Here is a 26,273-nt window from a genome sequence, read left to right as displayed (position 1 = left end):
TTCTAGGAAATATTTTTAAAAAATAAAATATTGGACACAATCATATCGAATTGATTTTTATTAATTATTTAAACAAAACAAAATAAAAGATTCACATTATACTTAATGAACGGATCTTCTAGTCTACAGTTCCGTCAACTGTTGCATTCTCCGTCGGTCGATTGCAATCAACTCCTTCAACCTCAAAATTAAAGCTTTTTCTGCAACATACGTACGCTAATCTTGTATCTTTAATTTTTTCCAAAATTGTATTTTCAAATTTTTGTTGTCGATTTACTAATACTTTTAACGACTCTATCAATTCTTTAGCTTTGAAAAATTGTTTTAGCTGATAAATCTCTAATTCTGTAAATCTTTCCTTTTGCCAATCGGCCATTTTAGATTCAATCAATTCTGTACCGTTTAACATATGTTCTGCATAGTTTAGATAAGCTGAAATTTTCATTGCAGTCAATTGCATTGTAAAATCCTCTATTTCTCTGGCGAAATTAGTCAATGTTACTTTGTATTCGGTAAATAATAATTCCAGAAACATATTTATTGATCCTATAAATGCAGTTTTATTTAATAAATTGTCAGCACAGTTGTCAATAATTAATTCTTCGTCATCCCCCCAATCGCGGCCATAATTCCTAAACTGATAACTATCGTAACGTGGACGTGGAGGTTTTTGTATATATACATAATTTTCAGCCTGAATTCTGGACTCAAAATCTTTCACTCTGATCTCTAATTTGTCCACTTCACTATCCAAACCATTTTTTATAACCAATAAGTTATCTGTTATATTATTCATTTTATCTTGAAAATTCACGATCTCGTCGTTAACTTGAAGCAAAACATCTTCATTTTCTGAAACTGTTAGCATTAAAGGTGCGCTTGTTGGTAAGTATCCGCCATAAGCCAGGAATACAGACTGTAAAAATAGAGATAAATATTACTTCTTCTAATAAGTAAAACAAAAAGAGAGTTGCAATTATGCAAAAAAATAAATAAATAAAAAATAAAAATTGAGTAAACAGAAATATCCGTTTTGGGTTCCTTTTTTTTCTCTCTTGATGGGAAGCCTTAGGTACCCTTGGGACCCTATAATACGACAATCCTGCTTGTACAAAGATTCCAAATGAATGCTATAGTTCCACATGTAGGCAGTTTGTGCCAAGTTTTAGCAAAAGTCGTTAGTGACAACTATCTAATAAAAATCTTGCAAATAAAACCGGTAGGCCGAATGTCTTCGAACTTCGAACTTTGAACTTCGTGTAATCCTCACCACTCTTCGTCTAAAAAGGGCTTTTCCAAAATTTTTCCCGAGATTTTTTTTTAAATTATTTATTTTGTAAATTACATTCTGCATAAATGTATATATAATAAGTAAATAGGAGGTAAATAAGATAAGATGAACTGGTGCGGGAAGAGCTGGAGGAGAGAAGCTACCCAGCGATAAGATAGAGGGGAATGTAAAGAGGAAAATATGATTAGGAGAGAGGAGAGATTTAGTTCTTCAGACTGTAAGGAAGTCGCGGGGCCTCTAGCGATTCAGTCGGCGAGGAGTATTGTTAGGGATGTCAGAGGAAGCGAGAGACTGTACAAGAGGATTAGAGCTAGTCGAGAGAGTAGTATGCAACTTTTCGATATTCAGCCTTGGCGAGTTGGTCTATGAAGGGAATGTTGAGGTCGTTGTGAAGAGTGAGATTAGTCACCGTAGAAAGGAGCGTCAACTATCTGTCGGAGGAGTTTTGACTGAAATGTCCTGCACTGTCCGTATGTTTGTAGGTATGGCTGGACCCCAGACAGCTCTAGTCCTGTAAGTCCCGCATAGGTTTGAGAATAGTACTGTAATATTAAGCGTTTGAGTTCAATGGGCAATTTAGAGCGTCGTCCAAATAGTCTGGTAAAACAGTTTCGCACGTTTCGACATTGCATAGTCTTTTAAGTCTAGTTCCACGTGAGTCTTCTGCCTATATAGAGCCCAAGGTAGCTAGCACTAGATCCTGTACAAGGAAGAGGGATTGCTGTGTTGAACAGGACCAGGTGGACAGGAGTCCCCGCCGAAGAGTGTTGGGTTCATTTCTGTGGGTTCATTTTAATCCGCCGTTTAGGAACGCCCCCCCCCAAAAAAAGTTATTTCCAAGTTTAAAGAAAATATTGGGAACCCTTTTTTTGGGGGGAATCTTCCCCCACCACCACCCAAAAATAAAACTGGGGGAAAAAAATATCCCAAAAAGTTATTGAAGAGCAAAACTGTGTTTTTTCAAAAACGTACCGGATAGTTTTAAAGGAAGCTATTGCGATCTTTTCCTGTAAAGACGTACAGAACAATTTTGTAAAAACTAGATTTTCTTCATGTAACCATTAAAGGGATCATTCCTGGAAAAACTTCAATTGGAAAAGTTAATCCACTTACGATAAATTTCCTCATCAGATTTTCTTTCAGGAAATTATTCAGTAAAGACTGGCATGTAAGCTCAATCAGTACACTTTAAATTTAGTACTTTACTTAAATATTTCTTTTCATTAGTATTACTCAATTAACGAGAACGTGGCACTTTAGCGGAAGAACTGTTTTGTTAGAAGCATTTTGCCGGAAAATGTTACAAATAAACTTATGTATGCAATAGGTAAACTTATTTTTATGAAGAAAATCGATCGAGCCGTTGCGGAAAAGAAAAATCGAACCAGTGAAGAGTCACTTCCGTTTCGCTGATTAATATCCCTCGGTGGACGTGGAATTCCAGTAGAAAAATCTCGAATTAGATTCTTTTCTTGATTTTTCCCGTTTTATGTCAGTTGTACTGACATAAAACGGGAAACAGACTCACAAACCAATTGTTGGATAAAAAAAAAAAAAAACCCTAGTTTTTCGAACTTAAGGGAGTCATCAAACGGATATTTCAGACGGAAAGTCAATCTTGAAGATCAGCACGATAGGTAAACTTCCGCCCAAAAAAAAAATAGAGATAAGAAATGAAAAAACTTACATTGAACACTACCAACGAATATACCAAAAAGATCCTTGAAGCCATCTCTGCTAAATTCACTATCATATCTCGACTGAGAGCAGATATAGTTTGTCTTGTTATTTATACGTTCACAGAGTATTATCGTTATCAAAATGTTATTACCATTTCCGTTCTAATCTCATAGTGATTATTGGTTATTCTTTGCATCATTAAAATGAGAGATTTCTTTCTTTTTTTTTAATATTAACAATAATAAAAAATTAAATCCATTAAAATCCATATTGACTTCCTGCTAAGAACCATCTTCTCTGCAGTAAAATTTACTTAAAAAGTAAAAAATTGCTGAAAATAAATTTAGAAAAAGTAGAAGTTTCCCTTCGTCTGATTTTCTATAAGTTTGTTAAATTTTGCTAACAATGTTCAATAGGCCATAACATTGAATAAACTGCATTGGTTGTTTAATTTAAGCTTAAGCTTACTCTAAAAACTAAGCATTGGATCCGCACTTAAAACCTATTAAGGCTCTTTGTTGCCAAATGGCAACGCAAAAATCTTTATATTATCGAACGTTACCTCGCATCTTGTATTAGGTTTATCGATTATTAGCAGTTATTGGTATTTAGAAGAAACCTTTTTCTTTGTAATTAGTGGCTTGGCTTTTTTCTATGACTATTAATTAAGTGAAAGAAATGATACCTTCAGCAGCTCCTAGAGTTAGTTAATTATTATTTGTTGACTGTTTAATTTTAAGGAAAATTTCTCAAAGTTTTTCGTTTTAATGGATGTACGAGAGTACCACTAAGAAAAACAAAAATTAATTTTGCAATGTTTACATTGGATTTACAACAAGTTAAAGTTTGCTGTTGCCATATGGCAACTATGAGCCTTTGTGCTACATCCACTTCTTTTATTTTAGGCCAGATTTTTCTGTTGAAGTTACGATGATGAGTTGTTCCCCGACTAAATTTTTGTTGAACCCCCTGTGCCTTCTGTTTTGACAGACGAAGAATCAGGTGAGGAGGAGGAGGAGGAGGGAATATTACCCATTTATTATTTTTTTTAAATCAATTTTGTGAAACTTACGGTTAGGTTTTTGTTTTTTTCATCTGAACTTTATTTTCTAATGATTTAAGGCGCACCAACATCTGAGGAGCTTTTCTTACCAAGGCACTGACCGCGGCCCTCCGCAGATGATAGTTCTCTCGTAGCTGACAAAACCCATCCATCACCGGACAGTGGAGGACTGTAAGAAGGTAGAATCTAAGAGCCAACAGCTGTAATTCAAACTCAGGATCTCCACGTGGGAAACCAATACTCTAACCGCATAGCTCCAGTTCTTCCAGAACTTCATTGTGGTGTCCTGTAATCGAACGCTCTTTCACCTGAAAGTGTTTTCAGTTAAGCTAACTACCCATTAAAACACCTATAAAAATATTCTTAATTAACCTTGAAACGGGTAAACAATCTTAATTAAAATGTTTGATGAAAGAATCGCGACGATTTCACCTCTTTGAGAAATGGGTACGATTTATAAATTGGTCCAGACAGTTTTTCCTCACCACCGGCTGCAATGAGATCGCAACTCCTTTCTTCAATTATAAGTTTTTAAATCCTTTATTAAAAAAGATGTGGAACATAAAAAATAAATTATAAAATAAAATTGAAACTTTATTTTGATTATTTAAAAGATAACATTTATACTAAATATATAGATATATGTAAGCTAAATTGTTGAATATTATAACATAAGTTTAATGGTTATCCATAGAAGTTAAATAACTAAGCATCAAATGGATAATCCCGATCTCTGTGGGGATAATCCCGATCTCTGTAGGGATAATCCCGATCTCTGTAGGGATATCCACGTGGTGGCGTAGGAGGAGGATGGAAGGAAGGCATAGTGGTGAGGGAAGAATGTTTTTCGGATTCCAGGTCACACTCTAATCCTTCAACTTGAAAATTAAATTTCTTTAAACAACAAGCAAAGGATAATTTCGTTTCTTTAATTTCTTGGATAATGGCATTTTCAAATTTTCTTTCTCTTGCTGATAATTTCGTAAACGTTTCGATAAATTCTTCAATTTTATCTAATACATTTTTCTTTTTAATATCTAATTCTGTAAATTTTTCCTTTTGCCAGTCACCCATTATAGTTTTAGTCAATTCTGTACCGTTTAATTGGTTTTTCGCGTAGTTTACATAGGCTAACATTTTTGTAGCAACCATTTGTATTCTCAACTCATCTAATTCTCTGTCGAAATGATTTATTAAATCATTGTATTCAATCGAGAATAATTCTTTAAATGAATTAATTGATTTTATATATTCAGTTTGATTTAATAGATTTTGCGAACATTCTTCTACTATTTGTCTACAATTTCTATTGTTACGTCTACAGTCGTGTTCATTGTAATAACCTTTAGGTTCTTCTTTGAATAGATGTGGGTAAGAAACTATTTTATCTACAAATGAATTAGTTTGTCTGGTTAGTTTTACTCTAGCACTGTCTAAACCATTTCTTATTGTCATCAAATTCAATTTGACCATATTAAAATTGTCCGTATAATTCTCTATATCATTGTAAGTTTGTTGCAAAATATCATCATGTTCTGTAGCATCTGGGTCTTCAGCTTTGATAATCGGTGACGAAGGCGGTATTGAGCTTGCAGAGTATAAAGTCTGAAACAGAAAAGAGAAACTAAAATCTGAAACTAACTGAAAAAGAAAAGCTTCAAGCAAGAAAATTTTAGAAAATTAAAAAAAAAAGAAGATCGTAGTAAATGTGTGCACAAAAAAAATTGAGTGAATGAAAAATTACTTTCGGAAAAACGATTTTCTTAAAATTTAAGAATTCCGGTTAAAGATTGATTTGAACAAGCATTGCTATCATCCATGCCTGGATATTATCTTACGAGTTGTATATACTCGTATAACCCTTTCATCCATCACCAGGGATAGTGTTCGATCTCCGAAAAGACATGCGGCCCCCTCGCTTATAATTTGACAAGTTGGTTCTGGTCGCGCCGCCTGTCTACAGTTGGCAGAACTGGAGAAGAGGAAGGAGTGGGGGCTGCAGCTTGTGCCTGGGAAAATTTTGAGCCAGTTGCCCCGGGGGCTTGTCACAAGGTAGGTCACCTTGACGAAGGAGAGTTGAGCAGTTCAGTTAGCAGGTGGTCCAGGACTTACTAGCCAGCGTCCCGGCCATCCGGTGTGTCTTAAAGAAGAAAACAAAATGGGGAACTCTGTTTTTTGTTTTGTGTTAGATCAGGGTGCCAGTGTCAATTATTGTTGAACAAGTCAGTCTGTGTTACAAATAGTAAAACAAACAAAAAGAACTGTAAGTCTTATCAATTATCTTTTAGATCTAGGACCCGTATTTGTATCTTTTGGTGTTCTTGTTTTAATTGTGAAATAAAATTATTTCGTTCATCTATTTGGTTTTCTGAGTGTTGGTGGCTTCCCCCACCCTGGCCTTTATTGTATTCTATTTGTGCATTATTATCTTGCTCTCCCAAATTGCCCTAAAGCCAAAAAAATCTAATATTATTGTCCCTTCAAAGTTTATTTAGGGGGCTTGATCACTTAGCAACCAAAAGTAATACGAGAAGGAAACATTAGTGGAGTCGAAATCTCTGAAACGAAACTAAGTAATTTATTATCTCTGGTGATGGACGAGAATCCGAAATCGTTTTACGATAGATAAAATCAAATTAATTTTAATTAATCTTGAAATTACGCAATTAATAATGGGCCTTTAAATTGCACTTTCTCATACCATTAATTCTCAACGTTACAATTCATCAATATTCTTACAAACTTAGAACCTTTTTACATCCGGTAAAAATTCATAATCGAAAATCCACTCATTGAACCAAAAATCGATCACAAAATCAAAGTATTTTGCCGGTAACAAAACGATTATAGAAAATTTTTGAGCCTATCACAATACTAAGCTAAGTACTAAGTAGTATATTGTCAGAAATTTTGTAAATTTTTTTTTTTGCCTATTACTAGGAATTCAATCAAATTATATTTCCAAAACTAGATACCTTAGAGTGAAATCTAATTCCTCCATCCTAGTAATCTAGAATGGTAAGCTCCACTTTGTAAGGATGTTGAGTCCTTTTCGTCATCAATATACTCATCATCAACTTCTTCTTCAAGAGAGTTTTTCTTATTACAATTTAAAAATTGTAATTTTCCATTATTTTCAAAATTAACATTTTTCAAACAACATGCATAATCTAATTTTTTCTCATTTATTTCTTTCAATAGATTCAATTCAAAATCGATTTCCTGTTTCAAAAACGATTGATAAGATATTAATACATCTTTGCTCATATTAAACATCTTGATTTTTAATTGATCAATTTTGTTCATGAATTCATTTTTAGTATTGATTAAATTGGTTGTTTGATTTAGATTCAATTCAATTTTGGCTAACATTTCTATAATATCCATTTCGTTTAATGAATTATCCAAATGAAGTTTAAAATTATACAAGTTTTCTTCAAAATTATTTACGAATAATTTGTAAAATACTTCAATTATTCTGTCATATTCATCTTTATGTAATATGTGATCGCTACAAAGTTTTGGACAATCTCCACCGTAGCCTCCACATAGCTTAAGGCGATCATTTTCAATTTCTTGACCTGTTTTAAAAAATACTGCATCATTCAATAAATTCTTTTGGAATTTATACAGATTTTCTTTAATTTGTCTTTTATTTTTGTCCAATACGTTCTTGAGTGTTTGCAACTCAATGAGCTCTTTTTTCACATTATCAATATAATCGACAAGATCTTCATAGAGTTCTTTTTGAATCGTGACGTTCTGTATTGGTTCGTTTGAATTGTCTGCGATCGGCGCAGGTTTTACAAGGTACATAGCCTAGAAGGGACGAAAAGAAAATCTTATTAGTAAAACTTTTTTTTTCCCCCCCCCGAATAGAGTTTCCCAAAATGGGGGAAAACTGGAGAAAAGTGGTTTGCATAGCGGATATGAGGGAAGCTGATAATCCGCTAAACGCACATAATCCGGTACTTACAATTATTAGTAAAGTAAAGTAATCGCCTATTTTTTCAGGCGGGGCTTAACGTCCAACCGAGGCGACTAGCAAACATACTTTACTGTAAATTTCTCATATTAACCATTAAATAAAATCCAAGGCCTCTAGACCGGGGAATCGAACCCAGTACCACAGTACATATTAGCTTCGCAGGTCTCGCCTCTAACCGCTCGGCTACCGTGGCGCTTTAGGGTACGTTCACAAAGGAGCTGTGAGCATAGATGATAGGAGTGATGCATCAGCGCTGAAAGAAAAACATAATACATTCGAATGTGAGCGTGCACAACGAAGCTGCGACTAGTGACTCATACGCGCTGCTATAAACGAGCATAGATGATAGAATTAAATATTTCATTTTTCTGCTAGCTGTGAACTCCAGTATCGCAGCTTCAAGATGAGCTTCAAATTTGACTGCTGTTCAAAATACCTCTGTTTTTCAAGACATTTGGTGAAAACCGGCATTATTATTTGTTATTATTTTATTATTTACTTTTAAACAATATTTTGGTTTTTAAATCGTGCTTACATTTATTTTCATGTGTATTTATTTGTTTTTTCTCAATAAAATCATTACTTACCTAAGAGTAATCACTAGTTTTTCTTCTATGGTTATAGGATTTCCATGACAATTTTTCCAAAGTTTTCTTAATTTTGACCATATTTTTTCTAAAATTTAGTCGAATGTGGGTGGACCCATCCTCACATATTCAAAAAAACGATCCGGATAATTCCTTATATAAATCTCTTTAACAAAAACTTACAGTTTAAAATGTTAAGTATAAGGGTTGATTAAACGCCAAAAGGTACACAAATCAGCAAGTACCCAACATTTCATTAATACTTCATTGATATTATTTAAGTAATTTTACTGCATTAATTTTCATTCATATTTTTTAGAATTTATTAGATGTTTCACAGACCCTTATGCTGGCCATTTTAATCTACAAAATATTTGTTCAAGTAGCACACCATTTAACTTAACTTGATTGACTGTAATATCTATTTATCTATAATAATCAAACTATTAATTACAGGTTAAAAAGATAACGTTATAAAAAATAAAAAGGCTAAAAAATTCGTAAACGTTTTTTAAAAAATGCTTGCACCAACATTCATCAATGATTTCATTTATTTATTTTTATTTTTAAATAAAAATCGTCGGTTTAAGTTCATTCTTCGATTAAAGTAATTGTTACTTTATGTAGTAGTCAAACGTTTATAATAATTATCTGGCTTTATCGCAAATAATATAGTTTTCTTCAATTACTTTCTCAATCTAGGTATTCTTCCCACAGTGTTATATATTTGGAATATAAGATAAATAAGATATGCATATTTTTAGGACAGCTAACATAATTATTTCAGTATTTTACTATAAGTAAAATTAGAGGGACTACATTAAATTACAATTGAGAAATGAATAATTATTGTTGAATAATTTACTTGATATTACCTACGCGTTATTTGTGCTCACAAATACTTCGGAAAGACGAATTCTAGACTGAAATATTGTTTTAAATCCGTGATTCAAATTTAAATAGTAGCCGACTCTGCCTTTGTCTTTTTCTACTTTAACGTGCATGTACATATATATATGTGACTACTCAGAATAAAGGGCATAATAAAGATAAATCAGAAGAATAATTTGGAATAAAGCTAAAATAAAGTACCTATTTAATTACGAAGATATAATATACATTTTATCATAATTATAACAAAAAAATAAAATATTATGAATGAACAAAGGGAAGGGATTAGCTATGCGGTTAGCGTATTGGATTCCCATGTGGAGGTTCCGGGTTTGAATCCAGCTGCAGACCCTTAGATTTTCTCTTTCTAAGAGCTTCTAACAGCTCACTGTCCGGGTGATGGACAGTGTTGTCTGTAACGAGAGAACGCTGTACGGAGGCCGGCAGTACACTGAAAAAAGCTCCGGGCGCCAATAACCTTAGATGTTGACGCGCCTTAAATCATAAAATAAAAGAAAAAGAAAATGAATGAACTGGCCAGCATAAGGGTCTGTGAAACATCTAATAAATTCTAAAAAATATGAATGAAAATTAATGCAGTAAAATTACTTAAATAATATCAATGAAGTATTAATGAAATGTTGGGTACTTGCTGATTTGTGTACCTTTTGGCGTTTAATCAACCCTTATACTTAACATTTTAAACTGTAAGTTTTTGTTAAAGAGATTTTTGTGCCTTTTGGATAGATTTTCCTTTTTGTATGTTTTGCAAAGTTACATATCTGCTTTATATAGATTTTATTAAAATTGGGAATAATAAATTTTAATTTTATCATTATAACCTGATAAGGTGTTAAGTCGGAACCGTAACTACCATTGGAGAGATCTTTTTAAAGAATGATTATAGTTGCGGTCCCCAAACCATCCTCAAAAACAATTTTTTTGAGAAAACGTTTTGAATAAAATAGGAAGGTAATTTGTACGTGAATAGCAAAATTAAAATGCGATTTCAGTACTTCCCTTTAAGAGGAGTAAGAAAAATAAACTGCGATTGCAGTACTTCTCCCTAAAAGGCAAAGATTTTGAATCGAACGACAATTCATTGATGTAAATCGGTTCACTCATTGATAATTTTAACGATTGCAGTAATTCCTCTTAGTAGGTGTAAGAGCATGATCACAGCCACATAGAGGAGCTTTAACCACTTCTTCGTGCTAAATTTTATCAAAATCGGACTAAGCGTTATAGAAATATTGGTAATAATAGTTTTAGAAAGGGCGTTACTTGGGTAGGGCAAACTCCCCTCCTTATAAGGCACAGTGTCGAAACTTTTAAAGTGCAAATCTGTACAAAATTTCGATTCGAATGACACTTCATTCATGAAAATCGGTTCACGTTTCGATAATTTGAAACGATTGCTATACTTCCCCTTAACAAGTGTAAGAGCAGATCGTCGCTTTAATGTTACGTAGGGGAGCCATAACCCTATCATCCTACCAAATTTTATCGAAATCGGGCTAAGATTTATAGAGTAATTAATGATAATAATTTTGGTGGGGGCCTTACATAAACGGGGCTAACTCCTCTCCCATTTGATGTACAGGGTCGAGACCCCCAAAAGGCACATCTACATAACATTCCGACTCGAATGATACCTCATTCATGAAAATCGGTTCACGCGTTTAGGCGCTACGTTGTTTACAAAAAAGGTAACAACAACAACAAGAAGAAGAAGAACAAGAACAAGAACAAGAACAAGAACATTTTTTGAAAATGCCGTTTTTGCTCATTTTCAGCATCTTTTTTCTCAAAATCTATCAAATCTAGGTTGTTGCAAAAAAAATACAGTCATAAAGGAGGATTTTCCCTATATTATAAAGAAAATTTGGGAATTTTATCTTTTATAGAAAAAGAGAAAAAAATTGTCAAAGTTGGGTGTTTTTCAACGTTACGCTTTTTCGTGCAGTTTTTGATGATCAACCCTTATACAACTGTCCTACCGGACAGTTTTAATAGTGAAATTCGCCCAAAGTACTTCGTTTTTTATTTATGGGATGTACATGATATTTTCTAAAGCGTTTTTTCTTTAAAATATACCTTTTTGTTGCTTCTTCACTAGTCGACATGTTGCATGTATCACAGCTCCGTTGTACCCACTAATCAGCGATTATATTTTACTCTATCAGTTATCATCTCTGCTATCATCTATACTCACAGTTCCGTTGTGAACGTACCCTTACTTACAATTATTATGCAGGTATTGGAAATGGTACAATAATTACGAAGTGGTGACCATAACTTCACCTCCACCATCTTACATAAAGTCAAAATTTTCTAGTAAACAAAAAGTAATTAATAAAGAAATGGTTCTATTTCCGTCAAAAAATAAAATTAAAAAAAAAAACGTAAAGTAAAACATCCGCTCAATCCTATTTTATCCATTTTTAAAATTTTAATTACGTATTTCCTACCTGTTAATAGGACTGTAAAAATATACTGAAGTGACACGTTAGAGACAAATCTAATTACCTTCCCACTCAGACGTGCTCTTAATTTTTGAGTAAATCACAAATAACAAAAATAACAATTCAGATAATTTTTTGTTCAATTAATTATTTCCGTTTTAAGTTACAAGAAAAAAAAAGAAGATCCGTTTTGAATCCTTAACAAAAACTTACAGTTTAAAATGTTAAGTATAAGGGTTGATTAAACGCCAAAAGGTACACAAATCAGCGAGTACCCAACATTTCATTAATACTTCATTGATATTTAAGTAATTTTACTGCATTAATTTTTCCTTCACATTTTTTAGAATTTATTAGATGTCACAGACCCTTATGCTGGCCATTTTCGTCTACAAAATATTTACTCAAGTAGCACACCATTTAACTTAGATTGACTATAATATCTATTTATCTATAATAATCAAACTATTAATCACAGGTGAAAAAGAAAACGTTATAAAAAATATAAAAAAAATAAGAGGCTAAAAAATTCATAAACTTTTTTAAAAAATGCTTACACCAACATATACATCAATGATTTTATTTATTTATTTTTATTTTTAAATAAAAATCGTCGGTTTAAGTTCATTCTTCGATCAAAGTAATTGTTATTTTATGTAGTAGTCAAACGTTTATAATAATAGGTAATAATTATCTGGCTTTATCGCAAATAATATAGTTTTCTTCAATTACATTCTCAATCTAGGTGTTCTTCCCACAATGTTGTATACATGTAATATAAAATAAAGATATGCATATTTTTAGGACAGCTAATTATTCCAGTATTTTACCATAAGTAAAATTAGGGGGACTAAATTAAATTACAATTGAGAAATGAGTAAATATTGTTGAATAATCTACTTGTTATTAACTGTATGTTATTTGTGCTCACGAATATTTCGGTAAGACGAATTCAAGACTGAAATATTGTTTTGAATCCTCTGTGATTCAAATTTAAACAGTAGCCGACTCTAACTTAGTCTTTTTCTACTTTAACATGCATGTATATGTGACTACTCAGAATAAAGGGCATATTAAAGATAAATCCGAAGAATAATTTGGAATAGAGTTAAAATAAATTACCTATTTAAAAACGAAGATATAATATACATTTTATCATAATTGTAACAAAATAATATTATGAATGAACTGGCCAGCATAAGGGTCTGTGACATCTAATAAATTCTAAAAAATGTGAAGGAAAAGTTAATGCAGTAAAATTACTTAAATTATATCAACTAAGCTTGAATGAAATGTTGGGTACTTGCTGATTTGTGTACCTTTTGGCGTATAATCAACCCTTATACTTAACTTTTAAAACTGTAAGTTTTTGTTAAGGAGATTTTTGTACCTTTTGGATAGATTTTCCTTTTTGTCTATTTGCAAAGTTACGTCTGCTTTACAGATTTTTTTAAAATTTGGAATAAGCTATTCTATCATTATAACCTGATAAGGTGTTAAATCGGAACCGTAACTACCACTGGAGAGATCTTTTTAAAGAATGATTATAGTTGCGGTCCCCAAACCATCCTCAATAACAATTTTTTTTAGAAAGCGTTTTGAATAAAATAAGAAGGTATTTGTACGTAAATAGCAAAATTAAACTGCGATTTCAGTACTTCCTTTTAAGAGGAGTAAGAAAAATAAACTAGGATTGCAGTACTTCCAGAGGAAAGAGGCAAAGATTTTTTAATCGAACGACAATTCATTGATTTAAATCGGTTCACTCATTGATAATTTAAACGATTGCAGTACTTCCTCTTAGTAGGTGCAAGAGCATGATGGCACTTCACAGCCACGTAGAGGAGCTTTAATCACTTTTTCGTGCTAAATTTTATCAAAATCGGACTAAGCGTTATAGAAATATTGGTAATAATAGTTTTAGAAAGGGCCTTATTTGGGTGGGGCAAACTTCCCTCCTTATGAGGCATAGCGTCGAGACTTTTAAAGTGCAAATCTGTACAAAATTTCGATTCGAATGACACTTCATTCATGAAAATCGGTTCACGTGTCGATAATTTGAAACGATTGCTATACTTCCCCTTAACAAGTGTAAGAGCAGATCGTCGCTTTATTGTTACGTAGGGGAGCCCTAACTCTATCATCCTACCAAATTCTATCAAAATCGGGCCAAGATTTACAGAGTTATTAGTAATAATAATTTTGGAGGGGGCCTTACATAAAGGGGGCTAACTCCTCTCCCATACGATGTACAGCGTCGAGACCCCCAAAAGGCACATCTACATAAAATTCCGAATCGAATGACACCTCATTCATGAAAATCGGTTCACGCGTTTAGGCGCTACGTTGTTTACAAAAAAGGTAACAAGAAGAACAAGAACAAGAACAAGAACAAGAACATTTTTTGAAAAAGTCGTTTTTGCTCATTTTCGGCCACTTTTTTCTCGAAACCTATTAGATCTGGGTGGTTGCAAAAAAATTACAGTTATAAAGGAGGATTCGGAGTAAGATTTAAAGAAAATTTGGGAATTTTATCTTTTATAGAAAAATAGAAAAAAATTGCCAAAGTTGGGTGTTTTTCAACGTTACGCTTTTTCGTGCAGTTTTTGATGGTCAACCCTTATACAACTGTCCTACCGGACAGTTTTAATATTCACACGACTTCATCTTACTTCCGTTCTCGAGAAAATAACCCCCTCCAACAGGAAGTACCCTCTTTACACAATTTTCCCTTTTTTCCCTTACATTTTCTCGAATCGAAAATAGCGTTTTCTCAAACCTTTTTTTGGCTCGCGTCGTACCTAAATTGTACCACTTCGTAAAAATGTTTCCATTTCATGGAAATTGTTATTCCCAGTGTGTTATTTTACTATTATCATCTTTATTTGTATAGAGATACCAATGGATCTGTTACAAAGGAGTTCCAGTTCGTGTTCACTTTATAAACTTTCACTTACACTTCGTGTTCACTTCGTAAAGTGTAAGATCTTAGTTTTAAAACTTTTTTTTTAAATAATTAAAAATTGCGTACATATTTTGTCTCTTCAAAATTATTAATTAATTTACAAAGTTCTTCTTTAAGGTTATATTATTTGTGCCCAAATCTTCTAAATTAATTTCTTTTAAGCATTCAACTACCTGTAAGTACCAATTAAATTTTAAATGTTGCTTGGATAGAGCTTACTCTCAATACAATCCAGTCTCTTTAAGCTGATCTTTACATAGTTATCATTTAAGTTCTGTCACATGATAATTCTATTAAATTTTCTTTATCTTTTATTGATAATGATGTAGCTTTTCCTAAATTTTCTTTATAGAAGGGGGCTTGAAAGCCAATTATCATTTGTGTTTTCGGGTTTTGGGAAAATACTCCGTGAAAGACAATTTTAATCCTGTTAAATGTGCTATTATATTTTCTCGTATATCTTGAGACAGACTAACCTTATTTACTGTACATATTAACAACTTTACTGTATAATATTATTAATTAAAATAATTTTAATGTATTATAGGAAAAAAACGGGTAAATCTTTAGAATAGCTCCCCAGAGGCGTGGCCTAATTCGAAGTGATTCTGATTCGCTGTTACTATAGAACCCGCCATATTCAAATATAAATATAAAACTATTTCTTTATTTTATATTTACACTTAAATCTAGCGGGTTATATGGTAACAGCGAATCAGAATCACTTCGAATTATTTCTTTATTTCTTAATGGGGGGCTTCGCCCCCACACCCCCTGATTTTTTTCTTAATGGGGGCTTCGCCCCCCATACCCCCTCCTAACCTACCTAATCACCCTCAATTTTTTTATTTGTGTCACAAGATTCATTACAATAATTACACAGAACAACACAAAAGAAACTTACCTTATTCTGTGGAGTCCTTTTCCAACCAACATCCATACAAAATTTTATAACATTCATTACTCCAACCTCATTCACACTACACTCATGCTTTAATTTAAAAAAAAACTGCAAATTTAAAACGCTCATGCTCATAAAATTACAAAAAAACGGCACCTCAGGTCACATACAGAGCACTCGCGGGAACTATTAATACATTAAACAGGAAGCAGTTGCTAGGCAGTAAGTGTACTGCGCATGCGTGCGAAACATAAGCGTTACGAAATTCGCACAATCCGAAACAGTTCATTGGCGGGAAGTAGTTTAAATTTTCTACGGCGGGTGCGCTGTACTTCCCACCCCCTAAAAATAAACAGGCCACACCACCGGGGCGCTATTCTATAGATTAGCCAAAAAACGTTTCTATGGTATTTTTATGATTTAATTTTTTATGTCCGCCATTACTGATTATTTTTCGCGTACAACAGGTTTGGAAATGCTGATTTATAACATTTATTTTATTCATTAAATAGGAAAAAATCCACAAAGAAGTCGTTGCGGCCGAGAATTAATGATTGCAGTAGTGTTTCACGGTTAAATTTCAGTGTTATGTACGGTTATAAAAACTAAATAATGTTAATAAAAATTGAATTTCACTCAAAATTTGGGAGTTTAAAGAGAATCCATGAGTTGAAATCTTAAGAAATAATAGTAAAAGAAAGTTATCGAGATTTTTACACACGAGATTTTTAGACTAATTTGGAAAAGAAACACTTCTTTTTTTTTCAAAACAAAAGAAAAAGCAAAAAAAGAAATAAACTGAAAATTAAAAGTAATTTAGTCTGAATACTTACAGATAAAATCAACAATGCATTGATACCGGCAGCCATTATGTCTATAGAGTTGTCGACTTGAACTGTAACTAGTTAAAAAATCAACTGACGCTGCGATAGAACTTTGGCCAACTGAACTGCAACGCTATCAGCTCGCAAAGCAGTTTTCTATTATTTTATGACTAATCATATGTTGCTGAATAAAATAAAAAAAAAAATTTACATTCCTACGATCATTGAGTAAAAAATGAAACGTAATGAAATTCTTTCTAAACACAAAAATAATTAAATATTAAGTTAAGCAAAAAAAATAAAAGGTTATAGTTTAGTTTTTGTGAGTGGGGGGAAAAAAATACAGTAGGCAATATTTTAAGACACTTTTATTGGTTAGTAGATGAATAATGTGTGTATGTGAAGAATGATCGAATGGTCGATAATTGAATGAAGGAATGAACGAATTATAGGACCAATAAATGATAGAATGATGTTTATCGATGTTTATTTACATTACATGTTAAGTCTTTCAGAGCCTAAATCAGTTACACCACAATGCCAACATAATATTATATCTACATGAAAAATAAATTTATTTACTTATTTATTTCACTTCTTATTTTTGTTATTGACATTAACCAGTAACTGATTGTCAGAAGTACGAAAAAATAAATTATCGATTCATCTTTAGCAGGTATTCACATGAAACTGCATATAATCAATTCTCAAATCATGCATGTAGCATGTATAAATAAGGCTAAGATTTTCTGAGTTATTATGAATAATTTTTTTTTTTTGAGGGGGCCCTAATACAAGTGTGGCTAACTTCTCTCCCAGAGGATTGACACCATTCAACCCCCCATCCCTTAAAAGGCACTTCTAAATGAAATTCTGAATCGAATGACGCCTCATACATGAAAAATTAAGTTTACGTGTTTTGGCGCTACTTTAAGTACAAAAAAGGTAAACAAAAAACATGAATATTAACAATATTTGTTCCAAAATCTATTTGATCTGTATGATTGCCAAAAAACAAAGTGCTCTTGATCACACCATTTGAATCACGGCTACTAATTTTGTTGTTTTTGGCTGAAGTCCGGAGTTAGGAGCGATTTACAGATTTGTAGAAATTATAGCAAGATGTCTTTGCGAATTATTAGTCGCTGTGGGTTTCTATTTCTTGAAAGGGTTTATTTAGAGATTAAACCGAAAAAATATTAGTAATTTTTGACTTGATTGTGAGATGAAATCGTGTACAAAGAGAATTAATTTTAAAATAAAAATATAGTAGGTAAATTTAAATTTATTTTTGATAGATCAGTGGCAACACTGATAAAAGTGTGTTGAGAGGGGATGATAGTTTTATGGGGTGAGTCTTTACGTAAACATGTGGGTGCTTTATTTAAGCGTTTTTGTATTTTTAAGTGAATAAACCGAACTTATGGTAAAAACCGAAAAATTATTAGTAATTTTTATCTTGATTGTGAGATGAAATCGTGTACAAAGAGAATTAATTTAAAATAAAAATATAGTAGGTAAATTTAAATTTATTTTTGATAGATCAGTGGCAACACTGATAAGGGTGTGTTGAGAGGGGATGATAGTTTGATGGGGTGAATCTTTATGTAACGTGTGGTGCTTTTTTTGTTAACCTTTATGTATTTTTGAGTGAATCAATTGAACTTATTGGTAAACAACAACTATTGTATGTGATTCAACCATTTAAGAAAAGTAATAACTTAGTACAGGTATTATTTATACATATATTTCGTCAATTTATTAGTGACAATAATATCCTGAAATTTGCAAATTAAAAATTTTCATGCAACAAACAAAATTCTGCATTTTCTTTTTCACTTCATTGAGAATCTGTTGCTGTAGTTCTTGATCTCTTAATGACAGTTGCACGATGTCATCGTTAATGGTAGTGATCAATTTCCAGATTTTCAAATATAGTTCATCCAATTTTCTCAGAGTGTCCACTTCCCAGGAGTTGACTTCAGCCAATGCTGATGTTTTCATCAGCCCTTTGGACCTTTTAAAGTTAATCATAATTCTGGTGGTATTAACGACAACACGTAAAATTGTCATTTGTTCATTTAATCTAATAAAATGTTTCTTGAAATCAAAAATTAATAGTTTTGCGTAAATTTTATAATTAGTTATGTGTAAACTTTTACTTGGTAAATGGTGTTTACATTTTTCGTAAGTATTATTAAAATTTAAACTGTTATTAATTTCGAAAGAATCATGATCAACTCTTTCTGTAGTCCCCTCAGTGTAATGAAATTCATCTATTTCGGTGGGATCTTGATTAATTCCTCCAGCAATCTCCTGAATGATCTCATTAAATTCCTCTATTTCCTTTGTAATATTTTTTGGAAATTGATTTATAACCTCTAAGATTTCTTGTAAACTTCTATTAATAGTTTCTATAATATTATTAATATTTTTCTCAAAAGATTCATTGATAATTAAATAGTATTCAATGTCATAGTATTTATCTTTGGACTCTTCTAATACCCATCTTTGATTGGGATGTTGATGGGCATTTCGTTCAATATCTCTAGATCTTGAATCAGCATTCAAAGGGATTGCTGTAGGATAGTTAGCTAGTGTTTTTGCTGCTGGATTGATGGATCCAGATCTTGGACATACCTTTAAGAAAATAAAAATGTAAGTTAAACCATTGATTTTCATGAAAATATCAAACGTTGAAGATGTTTTGATTAATTTTATGCTTAAAGAAATAATACCACTTTTATAGGTGTCATTCACCCCGAATACGATTTTGATCAATTATATAATAATTGATTACTCATTTATATATATTTCAAATTTTAATTAGATTATTAGACTATGATTTCCTTATGCAAGGCACGCAAGAAATTTGCCAAAATGTATAAAATTTTGGATAAAATATAAATTATAAACTTTTCGGTAGTTTTATATAATTTAAGACCTCCTCTTGTTATTCAAAAAAAATTTAAATTTTAAATTAAATATTAAGATAAACGAATAGGTCAAATAGTTGGATGTTGTCGTTGCTTCTAATTCTCTATCAAGGTCAGACTGATAGAAGAGACGCTATCAGGCTTCGTAGGCTGTGTTATCATTATCACAGCTTCAGGGTAATTTCTATTTTAGAATCCTTGTGATAGTTTAAGATTAGAAAACGAGTACAGCTGCAATGTCTGCTTTCTGTTTAAGTTGTTAGCAGAGCCAAAAAATAAAAAATCGATCTGTAGCAGCTTCCTGGATACAATCTCAGCCCCGGCTACTCCTTCAAAGAAGAAACCACCAGTGATGTTAGAAGAAGCTTGGTTCCACATATCTAGATTGAGATCAAATCGCAGTATTATCTCTTTACAGAACCTTGTGGTTAACTAATGTGCATGCGGAAGCGTTAGAATATTCTGGAATATGATTTGGTGAGCAATGAATTGCTTGTGGAATAGTTAACCATGATTACCAGATCCCCAATTCCTGCTAGGACTTCCCTGGAGAGCCTGAATGGTTTTCGGTTCCCTTAGAAAAATAAAAACCACTCTCTAAGAGTAATCAGATTGTTGGGTCCAGGTACCCGTTAATTGTAAGGGCATTACGCTCTTCCTTGGGCTTTTCTGCAGAACTTAGGATGGTTACCAGGTGATGAAAGAGGATATTGTGTCCTCTTCAACAGTAGGCAGTAGGGGTAGTTTTCTTGATTTATTTAAGAACTCCTTGGGTTTCTCCTGTCCAAGAATAGTCCTAGAATGGTCATAACTGATGCTCTCGGAGAGATTGAATGCTGTTACTTTTTTTTACTCGATGATCTTTTCATCATTTACTTGCTTTGAATTATCATTTTATAATGGAGTCCGGTAACCGCAGATCCAAACTCGACTTGAATCACAAACTGACAATTTACTAGAGACTATTAAGACCTATATGGGCGACATACGGAGCAGAAGTGTGGGGCTCAAACCAAACCTTCTAACTCCAGACACAATCTAAAATCCTACGGAAAATCCTTACAGCTCCACACTACATTTCTAACCTTACCATTCACACTGACCTTCACATCCCTTTTGTCACCGATCTAATAAAGTCTCGCTACTGCAACTTTCACAGCCTCCTTGCTCTCTCAATACTAATCATCTCGTCCAACAACTCTCCTGCTCCTCACCTTCCAGACAGTCCTCCTCGTCGTTCTCTCTAGGTGGCCTAGGGACCTACTGTTGTGATGCAATCCACTGTGGAAGAGTTCCATCAATGGGTGGTGACTCTTATATTACTTTCATGTGAATTTAACCAGTTTCATCAAATTTATTTGAAGCAACATTTGTTGTAGGTGTAAATATGACAAACAAAGTGAAAAAAGAATGGAGTCCAGCCAAGGCAGAGTAACAGATAATGAATATGCTGACGATTAGACTAAACAGGTTCCATTTGAGGTTTCCGTGGCTAAGCCGCGATTAGAGATATCAAGCGGAAAGAAGGAGTATGGCCTCAAGACAAGAAACAGAGGGATCTCTTTCACTCGATATAGGGAATCTCTAAAATAAAGCTAAGTTCTTATTAATATTGCTTACCATTAAAGTTAGCAGAAAGACAGCGTGCAGCATCCACATCTTTATCTTACACACTTTCATCACTAACTGCAATGATCATCCACTGGAATTTCTTATCTTCGTTCGCAGCAGCCAATTAATTCTTTATCTTATTTGAGAAATAAAAACTATTCAAATAAATTATTATTATATTAATTCAATATTTCTTTCTATATTTTATCTACGAGACAATGTTGCAATATTGTATTATTTAAAAACGGAAACGTGTTGCTGAAATTCCAAATGCAAAAAAGAAAAAAATTGTTTAACAGTAAGTAAGGGCTTTACTCAAATGAGTTATACACTTTTGTTTGGATTTTCCGGAAAATGACCGCATGCATTTTCTGGAGAAAAAGAAAAACTTTTTAGGTGAGGATAGGGTTCTATGTTTTCCCATAGCATTGAAAATGCACGTTTTACAGTTCGTATATCGTAGATAATAACTACATATGACGCAAACGTTGTATGAATGCAGTCACTATGCAGTAACAAAACTTTTATGATCCATAAATGAAGGTAGAAATATATGTTTTTAATCCATGAATGGGTAAAAGAAATCTGAATGAGGTAAACTAAAAAAAAAAAAAAAACATAAAAAACATAAAATTCAGTTTAAAATAAATAATAGAGATTAAGTATGTTAGCTGATTCATGGAGGATAAATTCTAACTTCCTATTTTCACCGGATATAAACAAAAGAATACGTAAAGGAAAAAAACTAAACACGTATAAACCCGGCATTTGCAGGAGAATGGATAAACTAGAGAGTGTTAGGATAAAATATGGCCGAGTTAAGGGTGTGTCAGCAAACTGGCCGACTCGGCTAAGCTTCCAATCCTAGTACTGTGTCAGGTTACCAAAACCCTGTGGAAGCCTCGCTTCAATCCCTTCACATGATGTCCCGGATGGAAACAATACCTTTCTTTTTTGGAGCAGGAAAGAGGGATTCAGAGCGGATATGAGTTCCTACATAGGTTCTCTCCTTTTTTTTTTTTTGTACACACAGCCATATATTTCAACTTATTTTTTGGTATGTCAGTGAACACTTATCCGGACGGGGGGGGTTGTGAACGACGAATCTCTATGGTGGCTTTTCCGGAACTTGCAATATGTTTAAAAAAAAAAAAGTGGAAGAGACAAGTCCGCTAAAATTCTGAATCCCACTTTTAACTTCCTCCTTAAAAAGTGTTGTTCCAGAGTGACCACTCACACGACTTCCTCGGAAACTCGGAAAAAACTTGAGACATGTTTTCATTTTCATCAACATTATACCTGAAATCTAACCTTTTTACAGAAAAGCCCACTTCAAATAATTCCTGAAAATTTCTTTGAAAATGGAAAAAAAAAGATAAAAGATTACAAATATATTTGTGGAAATGATTGTAATACTTTTTTCTGCAACCATGTAGGGAAGTTCTCATTACTCAATTAAAATCGGCTGTGTAATGCCCAACTTCCCACACTAGTGGGGGGAAATTCCCATTAGTGTCACTTTCCTCACTAGTGAGTGGAACTTTATTGTGCTTCCTTGATATAAGAAGTTTTGTTATTAAATATTTTCTGTAAAACTTTAATAAGCTTATTTAACGCAACTAAATAATTAAAAAACGAATATTAAAAAATTGAAAGGAATATAGAAATAAAAATAATATTTTAATAAATAATTAGATATTTTTAATTATAACAGTTAAAAAGGTTAAAGTGTTACCTTATAGAAATTTAAAATGGATTCTGGTGATTCCTGTTTAGAAAACACTCCTCCATCAATAAAAGAAAAAGCAGAAAATGTAATAAGTAATTTATTACCAAAAAAATCGAAAGATCGTTATACAAGTTGTTGCAATAATTTTAAGAAATGGTGCACTGACAAAAAAGTTAAAAACACATCAGAAAATATACTTATAGCTTACTTTGATGAAATTTCATCAACATTGAATTCATCTACATTGTGGTCTGTATATTCCATGTTAAAAACTACCTTAAACATTAATGATAATTTAGACATAAGTCAATATAAAAAGCGTAAAACTTATATTAAAAGAAAATCTGAATATTACATACCAAAAAAATCAGAAATATTTACTAGAGAAGAAATTAACAAATTCTTACATGATGCACCAAATGACATGTTTTTAATGATGAAAGTAGTTTTTGTTATTGGAATATCTGGGGCTTGTAGGAGTTGTGAGCTAGTACAATTAGAACTCAGTCAAATTAAATTTTTAAAAGACTTTATAACAATAAATATTCCTAACACAAAAAATAACGTACAACGTACCTTTTTTATTTCAAATGACGTAGGTCTCTATAATTTTAAACAGATCTTTCAACAATATATTAACCTCAGACCCAAGCACACTAAACATCCTCGGCTACTTGTTGGGTACAACCATGGTAAATGTAATATACAGCCAGTAGGTATAAATACCATTTCTAAAATTCCATCAAGAATAGCAAAATATTTAAAAAAAGACAATTTTCAAAGATACACTGGACATGCTTTCCGTCGAACTTCAGCATCACTGTTAGCCAACGAAGGAGGCGACTTGATACAAGTTAAAAAACATGGAGGTTGGAAAAGTTCAACAGTAGCAGAAGGTTATATAGAAAGATCCATGGCCGCCAAACAGAACACTGCACAGCTGATTCTACAAGGGCAACCCCACTTCTCAACTAATCAGTCACTCCCTAGTACTTCCACCAGTTCAAATTCAAATCTTACATTAAATAAGTCTTCAAACCAACCTTTTATTACTAATGCCAATAATTGTAATACAACAATAAATATTTATAATAAATAAATTACTTTTTGTAGACTGTAAAAATGAAATTTTTAATTTTTTTAGTTAATAAATGGTTGCAGAAAAAATATAATATTTAACTCGAGTGTCAAGTATTTTCCTCACATTCGGCAATTTGCACTTGCACTCGCATCGCTTCGCTCGCTCGTGCGTGCAAACCCTGCCTCGCGTGAGGAAAAGTACTACTTTCCACACTTGTTCAATAAATAACTATTGCTTAGCTAAGGAAATAAAAATAAAACATGGCTGAATTGTCCTAAATTTAATTAAAAAAATTTGCCATGACCGCAATGCTGCGCTCTACCAGTGGTAAGGGGAAACTAATAAACAAAGTGAAAAACAGAGAGAGAGATTGAAGACCCAGATAAACGACAACCGGGTCCTTAGCCTTACCATTAAATATTGAAGTATAAAATTTATTATCTAAAATTGTGTAGCCTAATATAGTTGACGTCCAGTTTGGCAGAGAGGATGTAGCGGACCGCAGGAGTGGAATTAGATTAAAGCTCGGCTTTACACCCAGCATCCCGACAGGCTTGTATTCAAACCTCCCGTACTTCCAAAATAAATCTCTTCCATTCGCTGGAGTTGCTCTCATACTCCTGCTGGAAATAATCCAGCAAGCTCGTCCTGTACTCTCCGCCCAAAGGCTCCAGTTTTAGGGTGTTAACACCCTTGGTATGCCTTTGAATTTTTTTTATATTTTTTTCTCTCTTAATTCTCAAATTTTTGGAGCTTTAATAATGTTAGCTTTAATCAAGTTTCAGTGTAAAGAAAATATTTTATGTGAACACTTCCTCCTACCTCAAACTGTCGTAATTGAAATTTTTACTCCAAACACAGAATTTAAAATCTGGACCAATTATGGCAATAATAATAAACACTTAAAGTCAACATATTGAAAATCAAAATTTGTAAAAAGCGAAAAGATTACCTCAAACACTTTAAATCTCAAGTTTAACTTGAAACTTGAAAAAAAAATTCCTCAAAATATTTGAATTTCACACTTACCTTAGCAGGCCGAATAGCCTGTGTCCGAGGATTAAACTGTTTCCTAGGATACAGCGTCCTCCTGAAGAATGAACCATCCGGTAGGTCGTCTTCATCTTCTGCAAGAAAAATTTTGTTGAATTTTTTTTTTTTTTTTTTTTTTATTAGAATTGACCACTGCAACAGTTGTTGCAACAAGCAAATATGGTAAAAGAAAAAAGAAATAGAAGAAAATCATGAGTGGAGAAGGCACGCAGTGGTGCCACTTCAGTAACGTGCTTTGCTCTCACGATAAGGAGAAGATCACGAGGTCATCTTCTCTTCAATCTCCCCAGAGGATTACCTGGTAATGTGGAGGAAGATAGGAGTTCTATGAGAAGGTTAGGGATGAGCTGCTGTAGAGTGGAATGATGAATTTGAGAAAACGAGTGTTAGCAAGATCTGTAAAGGAAAGGGATTTTGAGGTCATTATGGATGATGAGGTTAGATACATAGAACGGAGCGTTAAGAAGTTTTCGAAGTATTTTTGACTGTAATGCCTGGAGGCGTAGTGAGTTGGAACGCTTAGTCGATCCCCATACTTCGATGCCGTATGACCAAATGGGTCGCAGTAACAGTAGATATAAGAGTCTTTTGTTTTGTTAGCTAAGTTTCGAACGTTTGTCAAGTAGTCTGGCGAGAAGTTTGTAGCGTTGGTTAGTTTCTTGTCTTTTCAGTCTAGTATGGGGATTCCATGTCAACCGTTTGTCTAGGTGCAGTCTTTGTCCACAGTTGGTATAGGAATTTGGTTCAAGATGATAGGAGGTAGGATTTTCCGTCTGAGAGTAATTAAAAAAAAAAAATTTCCAAGAGTTTCCCCCCAAAATTGGATTACAAGTGGATTTCTCCAGCTTTTTCCACCGCTCTGCGTCAACCTTCCCGAATTTCTCGCCTGAAAACCCTCCCAAACCATTCCCTTAAACCTGTCTCTCCCCCGTATTGCATCCTTAATTCTGACTTGAAAAACTGGATATCTTAAAGACACAATCATATTCCCTAGAAGCCAAAGATTACAAGAATCGTTTTACCTAAAAACAATTCTCTAATCCTTTCAGGTTCTTGATCTCGGAGACTAAGGCCAGAGGCACCCCAGACTTCTTCAAAACGTTTCTAACTTGTGGCACTCCTCATCAGAAGACAGACAGCTGGCTACACGGGATTTTCACTCTAGAACTCTTTAAGGTAACTTTTTATGGCGTTTTCAAATATCGCTT

At 33.0% G+C, this 26,273-nt stretch overlaps 2 protein-coding genes and 3 long non-coding RNA genes across 7 annotated transcripts in view; 2 read left to right on the top strand and 3 right to left on the bottom strand.

Moving 5' to 3' along the window:
- LOC141457862 (EGFR adapter protein-like) overlaps positions 1–26,273 on the bottom strand; it is a 454,378-nt gene that overhangs the window by 393,873 nt on the left and 34,232 nt on the right. Inside the window, exon 2 of the mRNA XM_074135185.1 lies at positions 25,042–25,139. Coding sequence (XP_073991286.1) covers positions 25,042–25,139 — 98 coding nt within the window. The remainder of the gene's footprint in view (positions 1–25,041; positions 25,140–26,273) is intronic.
- Positions 41–21,338, bottom strand: LOC141457863 (uncharacterized). Of its 3 annotated transcripts, XM_074135190.1 has the most exons (4): positions 21,212–21,338; positions 16,665–19,295; positions 7,010–7,853; positions 5,503–5,639 (listed from the first exon to the last, which is right to left on the bottom strand). In XM_074135190.1, the coding sequence occupies exons 2-3, from the start codon at positions 16,698–16,700 to the stop codon at positions 7,023–7,025; spliced, it is 867 nt and encodes a 288-aa protein (XP_073991291.1). In that variant the 5' UTR covers positions 16,701–19,295; positions 21,212–21,338; the 3' UTR covers positions 5,503–5,639; positions 7,010–7,022. The 3 variants fall into 3 exon arrangements, with proteins under 3 accessions (XP_073991289.1, XP_073991291.1, XP_073991288.1); XM_074135188.1 differs by lacking the exons at positions 7,010–7,853; positions 21,212–21,338 and adding an exon at positions 41–916 and having other exon boundaries at positions 2,979–5,639; positions 16,665–16,824; XM_074135187.1 differs by lacking the exons at positions 5,503–5,639; positions 7,010–7,853 and having other exon boundaries at positions 17,126–19,295.
- Positions 6,090–26,273, top strand: part of LOC141457870 (uncharacterized) — a 30,926-nt gene continuing 10,742 nt past the window's right edge. Inside the window, exons 1-2 of the long non-coding RNA XR_012460590.1 lie at positions 6,090–6,297; positions 26,115–26,241. This is a non-coding gene — a long non-coding RNA (uncharacterized lncRNA). The remainder of the gene's footprint in view (positions 6,298–26,114; positions 26,242–26,273) is intronic.
- LOC141457868 (uncharacterized) lies at positions 19,174–21,213 on the top strand. The gene is made up of 3 exons (XR_012460588.1): positions 19,174–19,313; positions 19,848–20,068; positions 20,971–21,213. It is a non-coding gene; the product is annotated as an uncharacterized lncRNA (long non-coding RNA).
- On the bottom strand, positions 23,182–24,042 carry LOC141457869 (uncharacterized). Its single transcript, XR_012460589.1, has 2 exons — positions 23,508–24,042; positions 23,182–23,418 (listed from the first exon to the last, which is right to left on the bottom strand). It is a non-coding gene; the product is annotated as an uncharacterized lncRNA (long non-coding RNA).

This window comes from Rhodnius prolixus, unplaced genomic scaffold (genome assembly GCF_049639745.1).
Source record: "Rhodnius prolixus isolate KJV_2025 unplaced genomic scaffold, Rpr scaffold_5, whole genome shotgun sequence".
NCBI lineage: Eukaryota > Metazoa > Arthropoda > Insecta > Hemiptera > Reduviidae > Rhodnius > Rhodnius prolixus.
This window is presented reverse-complemented; position numbering and strand designations above follow the sequence as displayed.

Excerpts from the sequence above, each read along its gene's own strand:
- LOC141457863 (XM_074135187.1), bottom strand. The coding sequence starts at position 21,271 with ATGAAAGTGTGTAAGATAAAGATGTGGATGCTGCACGCTGTCTTTCTG. Across the intron at positions 19,296-21,211 it reads TCTTTCTGCTAACTTTAATG|GTATGTCCAAGATCTGGATC; the intron begins GTAAGCAATATT and ends ATTTTCTTAAAG.